The sequence below is a fragment of the Nuphar pumila genome, chromosome 4 (assembly GCF_984573655.1).
Source record: "Nuphar pumila chromosome 4, dmNupPumi1.hap1.1, whole genome shotgun sequence".
NCBI lineage: Eukaryota > Viridiplantae > Streptophyta > Magnoliopsida > Nymphaeales > Nymphaeaceae > Nuphar > Nuphar pumila.
In genome coordinates this window covers 16753382-16765103 of record NC_143252.1, presented here as the reverse complement: position 1 = coordinate 16765103, position 11722 = coordinate 16753382, and the positions used below count along the sequence as shown (strand labels likewise).

Genomic DNA, 11722 nt, shown 5'->3' with positions numbered 1-11722 from the left:
GACTGTTTGACTAAATCGAACACATTTTCCCTTTTACTAATTCATATTTTGCTCTTTTGCAGTTTTGCTGTCTGATTGACCCAACAAAACTAGTAAAAGGAACAAAAAAACAAAAAACTGCCCAGTGAATCAACCCATTGTTTCTGGGTTTCTGCTAATCAGCCATCTTTTGAACTAATCAAAACCATATTTTTATTTATTCTCTGGGGACATCCATAACTCCACCTTCATGCTTGTGTTTTACAGTTTTACTGTTCCAATCCTAAGGCGGGGAGGGGTCATTGTGCCTACCACTGATAACTCCATACATTCCCCCCCCCCCCTCCCTTTTTTTTTTCTTCCCCCCAAGTCTTTCCAACCCTCCATGACCCTTTATCTATACCTGCAAGTCACAAGGATTGTTGGTGCAGTGCTGGATTTGGGATCAGTATTTGGGCTTTTGTGGGGAACAAGGGTCCAGCACCACAGCATAGATTCAGGCACCCACTTGGCCCACATTGAGGTTTTTGCAAAAGCTCCACCTGAACTACCACCCACCCCCTGAGGGGTTTCTTGGCAATGGGGTTGCTTTGGAGTTGCTGTGTTGGTTTTATTTCAGCCTGTTCCGGGGTTGTTTTCTGAGTGGGAATCCTGATCCAAGCTTTTGTCTCCAAGTGTTTGGTTTTCAGTCGAGCATTTTGGTGGGAGATCAAGCAAACCAGGTAATGCTGGAGGAAAAAAGAATGAAGAATTTGACATCTTCTATTTTCTTTTCTTCACATTCTTCCATTATCCTTTTGGTATAAAGAGTGTGATTCTGTAAATTGTCTACTGATTGTGATATTGATTTGTTCCTAATTTTATTCTCTGTGACATTCTCTTACATATGATATTGGTTGTCTTCCTACTCTTTAGCTTGTTTTTCAATGATGGGTGTTCCTGTGCTGGAGAAATTTGGGGTCCAGTAGAAAGTTTGATTTGTTGAAATGGGTCATGATAGGCCATATAAATCGATCAATTTGAGGGGATCCACAAACCTTGTAGCCTGAAGGGGAAAAGAAAAAAGAAGAAAACGGATTCCATCTTCTTTGAAAATGTTAAAAGGAGGAAAATAGGTGGAATGGAGTTCAATGTGCCTGCTTTGTCTCCAAACGATAATTGTTATTTCCTCGATAACAATATGTCTCTGCAGTTTCAGTATGGGTTTATGCTCTACCTGTGGCACCAGAGATCTATTTATCAAGCTGGTGCATATTTGACTGCAAATCTTTTGATGTTCTTTAACATTTATCATCATTGTAGATGGCTTGCCTTGTGGTCTGTTTATGTACCTCTTTTGGTGGTTCAGTTTTCTGGCATTAGTAATTACGTATCTATTGTATTGTCATGTTATTTACTATTGATAAATGATCTTGGGATTCTTGAATAACATTGTTTGGTACCTTGGCGACTAGGAAAATGTCGTCTGGCGGAACACTCAATGATCAACTGTCTCAAAAGACGCGTGTTCTAGGCCTTAAAGTTTGGGTTCTAATTGGCGTTGCTGTTGGGGTCTTCATTGTGTTGATCCTTGTTGTCCTGTCTATCTGGCTTACTTCTCGGAGGAAGTCGAGGAGGCCGGTGGATAAATTCCCGCAAAGCCAGATACCTACGGTCTCGAAAGAAATCAAGGAGGTGAGAGTGGAGCAAGTAGCTGCTCATGATTTTACTCCTCGCGATGGGATTCTTCTAACCATCCATGACAAATCCATTGACAAGGAATCTGATAAGGTCATGGTCCATGTTGGCGTTAGTAAACTGAAAAATGAGGATGGTAGCAGCCAATCAGGCTCATTTCATCACATAGACAAAGATTGTGCATCACAGTCTGGTGATGAGGGGAGCTTGGGGACCGCTACTATTTACAGAGGTGCTTCGTCGTACCCTATCACTGCTCCATCACCTTTAAATGGGCTGCCAGAATTCTCCCATCTGGGTTGGGGCCATTGGTTTACTTTGAGAGACTTAGAACTTGCAACGAATCGCTTTTCTAAAGATAATGTGCTCGGAGAGGGTGGCTATGGTGTTGTCTACAGTGCTCAGCTGATCAATGGAACTCCAGTTGCTGTAAAGAAACTCCTGAACAACTTGTAAGTCAATATTATCTCTTTGTTGCAAGATTTTCTTTTCCTTAGCTTTGATTCACCGAATTAATGGCTTCCTGATGGTCTGTTGAAAAAGCCTTTATTTACCTAAATAAACACAATTATGTATTCCCTATAATCATTGCTCAAGATCTATAATTGGCCCTCAATTTCACTTTTGTTTCTCTTTTCAAAGTTTCATGTTGACCTTTTTGTAGAGGTCAAGCAGAAAAGGAATTCAGAGTGGAAGTGGAAGCGATTGGTCATGTGAGACACAAAAATCTAGTCCGGCTTCTTGGATACTGTGTAGAAGGAATTCACAGGTACTTGATCTTAAAAATAAGACGTCTCACTCTCCTTCTCCCTTTCCACAATGGAATTGTTTCCAAGTTCCATCACATTTTCTTATCCCAAGTTGCCAATTTCTGATTTGCAACATATATCAGACGAATCACTTCACCAGGAGTAGCACTCTTACTCAATTGCATGTCCATTTCAAGATTCCAATTTGACTTTTCATTTATATCCATACGGTTTTCTCAGGATGCTGGTATATGAATATGTCAACAATGGAAACCTAGAGCAGTGGCTGCATGGAGCTATGCGCCAGAGAGGCTTTCTTACTTGGGAGGCCCGTATGAAGGTCATACTTGGTACTGCTAAAGCGTAAGTCCATTCAGAAATAGTGCTTGAAACTGATTATTCATTCAATGGAACATGGTTAAGGATGTTCTTTCCTGAAAAAAGAAGAAGCAAAAACCATATTTTGCAATTGAGATATGGTTTCTGATTGTCAAAGTTAACTTGGAAGTTATATGTGTGTGTGTGTGTGTGTGTGTGTGTGTGTGTGTGTGTGTGTGTGTGTTGTTTTAATTGGGCAATAGAGTTTGCAATCTGTCAGCTATATTTCTATTCAACTTTTGCATTACTGATGTTTAAAGGTGTCTCTTCATTTCCTTTTTGCTATTTTTGCAGGCTTGCATACTTGCATGAGGCTATTGAGCCAAAGGTTGTGCACCGAGATATTAAATCTAGCAACATCTTAATTGATGAAGAATTCAATGCAAAGGTATCTGATTTTGGACTTGCAAAGCTTCTAGGTGCTGGGAAGAGCCATATCACAACTCGAGTGATGGGGACATTCGGGTAGACTCCCATAACCCTTTTTCTCATGATTAGTTTTGCTTTTAGTATTCACTACTTTATAGCTGTTATTTCTGTTACTATGTTTTCTTCTGCTTTTTCCTCCAGATACGTGGCTCCAGAGTATGCAAATACAGGACTCCTGAATGAGAAAAGTGACATTTATAGCTTTGGTGTGGTGTTGCTAGAGGCCATCACGGGTAGAGATCCTGTTGACTATGGCCGTCCTGCAAATGAGGTATTGATAAGTTGCATTTTAACTTTTCAGCTAAGGGAAATATATGGAACCAGATATTTTCTGGGATTTACTGAAAATTCATCATCATTTGTGACAGCTAATTTTGAACCAATTGTAAGTTTTTCCTTGAATGGCCAACTGGATTGACTTTAATTATGGGTTTGAACACATTTAATGGCTCATTCACCTCATGTTTTGAAGTCTTATTAGAGGTCAAGATTGTCTGATGAAATTAACACATATTTCATGAGTTCACAGTTTTAGTTGTTAGTACTGTCTTTATCAATTACCTTGTATCAGACTGACAATTTTGGGGAATCACTAGTGAATACCTTTCTAATTACTGTTTTGTGTATCTGAATAACACTACTGCTATTTTGTCTTCTAGAGTATCTTTTACACCTCGGATGCATGTACAAAAATAAGAAACCTGCGTGATTCTTTTCCTTTCATTGGATAGTATCATATGTGGAGTGTGTTCTCGTAGGTTAATCTTGTGGATTGGCTTAAAGTGATGGTGGGGAGTAGGCGCTTCGAAGAAGTGGTGGACCCAAACATAGAGACCAGGCCACCAACACTAGCCCTTAAGCAGGCTCTTTTGATTGCATTGCGGTGTGTTGATCCTGATTCTGACAAGAGACCAAAGATGGGCCAAGTAGTCCGCATGCTTGAAGCAGAGGAGTTCCCCCTGCGTCAGGTTTGTGCCATACCCATTCTCATCATGTGGAACTTAATAAATAGGAGGAACCATGAATGATAATCTGATGTTGCCTTACCATTTAAAATGAATGCCTAAATTGTTTTAGTGGAAGTAGTGTGACAAATGCACCATGGATACACGAACATCAAATAGTCCACATGAATTTTCTTCATGGTTGTTCTGTATTATTATTTGTTATTATTATAATTTTCACAATTATCCTGATCATCATGATTATTTCTCATGAATCTACAGGTGGTTATCTGATTTTCTCTTTTCTTCTATTTAGCAACTAACAAATACATATCAAAATAGTTATAGTAGTTCTCTATTCATAATCTGCAATAATTACACGTACTTACATGGGTTCCTTTTTTTTTGAGCTGCTACCCTGACCCAGGCATGTCCATTGTGCCAAAGTCTCTATATATCAACTGATTCTATCTCTGCATGTCATGATCTCTAGGCACCTAGTCACCCACAAGTCACAGGCTATCCTTAGTTAGTGTCTTGCCTAACCCTCAATCCTCTAGCAAAAGAAACTAAAGAACAAGAAAGGATTAGTGATTTTCTGCATTACTAGTAAGTGCTGTTCTTAGATGTATCTCTTCAAGATGAGGTGTGTGTGCATGCATGTATCTTGCACATTGATTACAACAATATTCTGACAGTGGTTGGTTTTGGGTTTTGGCAAGGTTGGACTAATGGATCCACAAAGTCATTGGAGTATTTCTATAATTCTATAATTCTTCTTCCCCTTCTGAAGCTTCTTGCTATAAACTGTGGTTAATTTAGTCTTGAAGACTAAATTCTTGGTGTTCTATTAAGTATTTTGATCATTCTTTTCTAATTGGAACTAGAGAATTGATAGGTGCTATCAAGAATTATGGAGTGTACTGGCCTTCCTTTGTTGGGTCTGATTATTTATGCTATTTCAGCCACAAGAAGAGTGAAACACTTAGTGTAAAAATGTTAAGGAAATGATCATGAAATGAACAATACTATAATCAGATTAGGCAGTAAGCTCTTAAAAGTGGCAACATCCATCCTTGTTGCTAAGAATTGGTATGAGTTAGGCATATCTCATAAGGCGCCTTATAGTATACAAATCTTGTCATTGGCTGTTTATGGGTCCTGTGCTTGTATTCATTACATTAAATGGCCACTTGACTTTGGTTTGATAATGTTTATACATTAAAGTCAAACTGTTGACTTTCGTGAAATAAGGGCCATAAAATTCTGTTCTTCTTGGGAGTTTAGGGATGGATCAGGAGGGACCAATTCAAGACATGGCTGGTATCATGTCAAGTTGGTGCCTTGCAGAAATTATCAGAAGAATGCCTTCATGGAAGAGGGTAAAGAGTGAAGACGAACAATATCAGATGCTACAAATATGGCATGGATGGCATGTGCTGATCAAGAGCAGTGATGTTCGCTTAGGGGAAGTATCATCAACTCATCATACATATGCCTGTTAAACAGAAGAAAAGAATCTGTAGGTAGAATGGTGGATCAATCAGCAAGTTGGTAGGGAATAATCAAGTGTGCAATGCATGAAGGCAGTGTTATTGTATAAATAGCATTCGGATGGCAAGTTTGTGAGATAAATCTTCGGTTAAAGGAGACATGAAAAGTTATGTCAATTAGGGAGCAAAGCTTCTTAGGGACGAACTGACTTAAGGACAATGTAAAGTATGTGATCAAAGTTTAGTAGATAACGATAGTCATAACATGGACAAAGTCAATAGCAATACAGGACATTGATGTAACATTGTAACAGCTTTTAATGAGCAATGTAGAAAGATGATTTGAGAAGCACCTGAAAGAATTTTGACTTGAAATAGGCAACCAGAGAAAAAGATAAAAGGCACTAAATATTTTGGAGATTATGACAACCGTTGGCGGGTTTAACACATTTATCCAGTGACTGGTCCTCCAGCTGTCACACAGATACATCACTTAGCCTTGTTGAATGATGTTGACCAAAACACGACTCAATGTGGACCCGGACACTGGGTGTGGAGTGACACACTTTAGTCCAAACATGCACACGACATGGAATTTTGATTTGCTAATTTGTACTTGTGCTTTAGGATGTTCTACTCTTAGATAGGCATATGTATTTTATTGTGTACTATTTTATATAGTTTGTATCTACTTAAATAATTATGGAAATGTAACCCCATGTCCTACTGGTCAATAAAATTGTCTTGTCAGTGTCTCGTATGGCAGTTCCAATTAGTGGCAGGGCACGGTTAATGATGTGGATGGTGTGTTTGCGAGAGAGAGAGAGAGAGAGAGAGAGAGAGCTGGTAAACGTGTCGAACTCGGGCTCGGCTTGTTTACCATTTAACTCAGCTCAGTCTCAGCTCGTGCTCGTAATTAGACAACCTGAGCCGAGCCACGTGCTGGCTCACGTAAGAGAAAAAAATTCTTTAAAATTCAAAGTTGTCAACGATGGGATTTGAACTTCAGACCTGCCTCTCACATGCAATATACTCTAACCAGCTGTATAAAACTGCCTTTTGTGATAAATATTGCACTTAAATTCCATATGTTATATTCTTCCGAGCTTACATGAGCCAAACTGACAAGCACCCTTTGTTCATGCTCAACTTGTTTATGGTTAACGAGCTGCTCGTGGCTCAGCTGACTAGCTACAGTAACCAAATATGAACGAGCTCATGGCGAGCCGAACCAAGCCAAGCCAAGCCACAAGCTGCTCGCCTGATTTCCCAGCCTGAGAGAGAGAGAGAGAGAGAGAGAGATTTGTTTTTATACTTATAAATGGACATATTTCTCAGCAAGTTGCATGCGAAGGGGTTGCAGGATAAATGCACCAAGTGCTTTGGCGCAGCGCAGGTCAAGGACTGTATTGCTGGCGCAGCCAACTTTTGACACCTGCTCTAGCTGATGCATGTTGGATTTACTCTGACTATTGCTTTTCCCATAACCTCTTCTGAATCTTGGATTTTCCAGTATTTCATTATTCTTACGATAGTTTTATATCTGTAACCATACCTGGGTAGTTATGTAGCTTCTGCAATCTACATCAAATGGGATTTCTTGTTTCTGTTTCTGCATTTATCAAAACCAGGTTGACCTTGATTATAGTTTATTTGCATTATTAGATATTGGTGGTAAGCTCAGTTTTCAAAACACATTTCATATTCGATATGTATGCTTGCCAAGTTTTCAATCTGTATCTGTACCAGGACAAATATGAAAAAGGGTGAAAATCTGACGTGAATTCTGTGGTTACAGGATCGAAGGCGGCTAAGCCAACCAGGAAGCATATAGATTGAAGGTTCTGAGGGACACTTCTGGCACTGATAGAAATGACTGCAGATTCTCGATCACAGAGTAGAAGAATGAAAGCATTGAAGTGATTAATTGGTCAACAGTTAAGGACCCTGTAATTCACCTTTTTTCTTTTTTTGTTTTTTTTTCCTTGTTGTGATGGGCTTATTTCTGAGGATTTGCAAGAGGCACTACTGACCCGATATTGAGCTCAACAGCTGGGGAAATTCTTATATTATTTTTTGTTGTAAAGGATGGTGAAAACAAAGAAGCTATTGTGGATGGTGATTTTTTTCCCTTGTTTCCCTAGTTGCCTTGAACTTCGTGTACAGAATTTCTCAGTTTCTTTGGAGACCTTGATTATTGGCCTGTTATGTTAACTAAAGTAAATGAATTTGCTCCTTTATCTGAGTTGGTGTGTTTGTCAACGGTCAAAATAAACTGCTCCATTTACATAATCAGCATTGAAAAAAAAAGAAATGATGTTATGTAACTAAGGCTCAATGTCCTTGCTGCAATGTGCAAAGTAATAGTGTTTTCTTCTCATAATCTCAACTTTTTTGTTTTTTGATATTTATCTAGGGGTAACCAGATTCAGGGGTTTCGGCCAAAGAGGGATTGACGCTCTGTAGTCACTGCGTGGCTAATATACCTTTTGTTTTCTCCTTTTGCAATGCCTATTTCCATGCTGGTCCCTCTGATTTTCCTCCAAATCCAATATGAAGACAAGTGCATATTACCATTTTACAAACTGAACCATGGGAACGAATCTACAGGGCTATCACCTTCGTATGGTCCGGTTTGTGGATCCATCTTTGTACTGTATAGAGCTCAGCTTGAGTCTCAAGTTGCTTGGGCATGATGTAGTTGGATGTGTTTACAGTGAAGGGGATGTGATCATTGGGTCTTTTTGTTCAGCTATGATCTGGACAATTTGTCTATGTCAACATCGTTGATCAAATGGAAGCCAGTTTTTTGTGGGACAAGGGAAAGTTCGCCTGTCCCACTAAAAATTGTTTGAGCCAGCATGGTGGGCTTATCCAGTATAGAGAGGTGGACCATGGGTCTCATCCAATTGGTGGAGAGAATCAGTTGCTGCCCTCTCAATGTAGTTTTCTGATATTAGAACATGCAATTGAGAAACACTACTGAACCAGCGTAAACGTTTGGCACTTGTAGAAGAAGCGTCAGGGCCCTTTGTTGGCACTTGCAGTATACTGATCAAGCACAACCATAGATTCATGATTTCCAAATTCTACTCCAAATTGGGCGCCCTACACTACAAGACAAGGTCTCCCAGGAAAATGATGGATTAGGAAGATGAGAAGTATTGCTAATGAGGGCAGGGCAAGTTTCCTAATAACCAGACCTTTAATTTGCAAAAGATGTATGTATAGAATGGTCCTTGTAATGGATAATTAATAAAAGTTATGGAATTAACTAACTTGGTGTCATTTGCTTAACTCAGGCAAAATCTTAGACAAAAAAGTTTGGTGGTTATTTGAAAATTTCCCTACTTTTAATAATATTCAACATCATAAATGAAGTACTTAAATGCAACATATGTTTAGATAAAATCGATAAATATGAAAAAATAATGCAGTTGCATTAAATTTTCAATTCTTTTTAATATTAAAAATATATACAAAAGTTAGTTTTTTGAATAAATAATTAAAACTTTGAATGACACGTATACTTTAACTTTTTATTGAAAAAAAATCTTATTTAAAGAAAACATGCAAAAAACATACGGAAAATGTGTTTTCAAAATAAGGGAAATAAGTTTCTCATATAAAGTAGGCATGTTTTCCATGTGAAGTAAAATGGGTTTCTCACTCAATGAGAAATTGATTTTTCATGCATTTTTAGAAATTCCCATAAGTTCTGAAAATGGTTTTCTAAGAAATGAGTTTCCCACATCTAAGTAGAGTTTCTGGTGACCCTGAAATCCTGGGGACTTAGGGCCCTAGGACTTTGCCTTCACCCATTTAAAAGATCTGAAAGTAGGCAACGACCTCAACTATCATGTCTAAGTATTTGGCCAAATTATTGGCTGATCCAGTTCAGCTTGTTGAGTCAAATTGATGGCACCTGTTATTTTTTATGACCTTGCAGGCCTTGATTTGATGTATTTTCATGAATTAAATGAATACATTTTTATTTTGCAAATTTCATGAGTATCAATGCATGATGTAAATTGAATGAATTATGATCCGCAGATAAAATTGTGTTTTTAATAATTTGTGTACATTTCGGATGAACTCATCAATTGATCGGCACGTACAGTTTTTTGTGTCCAAGACAGAATGCTAGGGCAATATAAATGCTTAGTAACAAAACCTCAACCTCAACATTAACGCACTGCATTTTTTTTTAACTGTAGTATATTATATTAAGCAGTAAGAGTTCGTGGATTTGAGGTGCCCACTAACATATTTTACTCACAGCTAGTTTACTGAAAATCCGCTCTTGAACCTGAAAAAGCCATGGCACGTGAGAACACTGCACTGAGACCCATCACTAACCTTTCAATTACCTTGGGTATTATTGTGACCTTGAAGAGATTAGCTGGTGAATTAAAACACTCTAAAATCTCTAGCACAGCTTGAATGGATGGATTGAGTGTGAACTTCGCTCTATGCCTGTAATAACCGATAATTTTTCAGTATTTCTAATCAATTGTAAATAGAATGGATATTTTTTATGACCTATCTTTTGTAATTTGAGTGCACGATGACGTTCACATCGAAATCGGAGTTCGTGGGAGCTCAAAACATGCCCAACATCAAGAGCAAAATCATAATTTTGAAGGCCTATTTTATAAGTTTCGAACACGTCGTACCAAAATTTTAAGAACGGTCTTGATTTTGTCAAAATCAAAGTTGAAATGCATTTGGAACATGCTGGACAAGTTTTAAGGGTATAACAATAATTTCAGAGAAATTCAGGGACAGATATGACCTAGTGGTCATAGTCATCCAAGCCCCAGTCAACCATTTTTGGGCAATTTTTAAAAATTATTTTGAATTTTTTTTGAAAGACCTTAAATTTTTTGAAATATATATATATATATATATATATATATATATATATATATATATATATGACATAGTTTTACTAATTAGTTTAAGGCATAGTTAGTGAAACTAGCCTTAAAACCTAACCACACTAGTTTGATGTGGACCAATTAGACTGCATCTGCATCTGAATCTGATCCAAGATCCCGACTCACTCTACCACACTCCCTTTTCAACTCATGGTTTAGCCCATGGTTTGCATGAGGCTTGTCAAATGTAAGTCCCAAGCAAACACTTGGCTAAGCACTTGGGCCTCTACTCCCTTATAAATAGAAGGCATCTCCTCCCCCTTAAGTTCATTTTAGCCATCTTCTTCCATCCTCTCCTCTTATCTCTTAGTCACTCCCCTCCTTGCACCACCCCTTTGGTGGTTAACACATTTCCCTTGGCCCTAGCCTGTTCCTTTGGCTGTAACCCACTTGGTCGTAGCTCACTTGGTCCTAGCTGGTTGCCTTGGTCGTAGCTCACTTGATCCTAGCTGGTTCTCTTGGCCCTAGTCCACTTGATCCTAGCTCGATTCACCCTTTGGCCCTAGCCCCCCTAGTGACTCGGTTTCCTTTACATTGACTCGGTTTCCCTCTAGGCTGACTCAATTTCACCTAGTGATCTGGTTTCCCTCTAGGCTAACCTGGTTTCCCCTTCACCCAAAATCGTTGTTCAACCGGTTCAGCCGCACACTCATGAGAATCGTCGGAGGTTCGCGTCTTATTTGGAGGAAAAATTCCCTCGGGATATTTTGAAATTTTTGCCTTTTTGGATTAGCATGCTCTTCAAGGTAGATATTCTTATATGAATTTACAGCAAATTATGTGATATTTATGCATGTATTTTTATACTTAAATTATTCATAAAATAGGCAAAGATTCAGTTTAAGAACTTCTGTTTTAAAAAGTGGACCTCTGCTAAGTTCTATTAATGTTTGTAAAAGCTAAGCGAACTTTTGACCCTTGATATGGGGTCAACCCTAGCTTCCTAGGGGGTCAAATCTTACTTAATCTAAGACTTACAAAATATCTTTTTTAAAGAAAGAGTCAACCCAAGAACTACATGTGTCAACTCTAGAGTTTGATAGGTTGACTCCTATGATGAAAGACAACTCTCTTGACTCTGGATGCAAGTATATGATGATATGACCCCGGGTAAAGGATTTATATGCATACTA

The 11722-nt window shown here is 38.4% G+C and overlaps 1 protein-coding gene across 1 annotated transcript; it reads left to right on the top strand.

Moving 5' to 3' along the window:
* The first annotated feature begins 1437 nt into the window (after positions 1-1437).
* LOC149839517 (putative receptor-like protein kinase At2g42960) lies at positions 1438-7891 on the top strand. Its single transcript, XM_090004159.1, has 7 exons — positions 1438-2108; positions 2321-2425; positions 2646-2768; positions 3078-3248; positions 3354-3483; positions 3971-4180; positions 7448-7891. The coding sequence occupies exons 1-7, from the start codon at positions 1438-1440 to the stop codon at positions 7481-7483; spliced, it is 1446 nt and encodes a 481-aa protein (XP_089860285.1). The 3' UTR covers positions 7484-7891.
* Positions 7892-11722: the final 3831 nt, after the last annotated feature.

Excerpts from the sequence above, each read along its gene's own strand:
- LOC149839517 (XM_090004159.1), top strand. The coding sequence starts at position 1,438 with ATGTCGTCTGGCGGAACACTCAATGATCAACTGTCTCAAAAGACGCGT. Across the intron at positions 3,484-3,970 it reads ATGGCCGTCCTGCAAATGAG|GTTAATCTTGTGGATTGGCT; the intron begins GTATTGATAAGT and ends GTGTTCTCGTAG. Across the intron at positions 4,181-7,447 it reads AGGAGTTCCCCCTGCGTCAG|GATCGAAGGCGGCTAAGCCA; the intron begins GTTTGTGCCATA and ends CTGTGGTTACAG.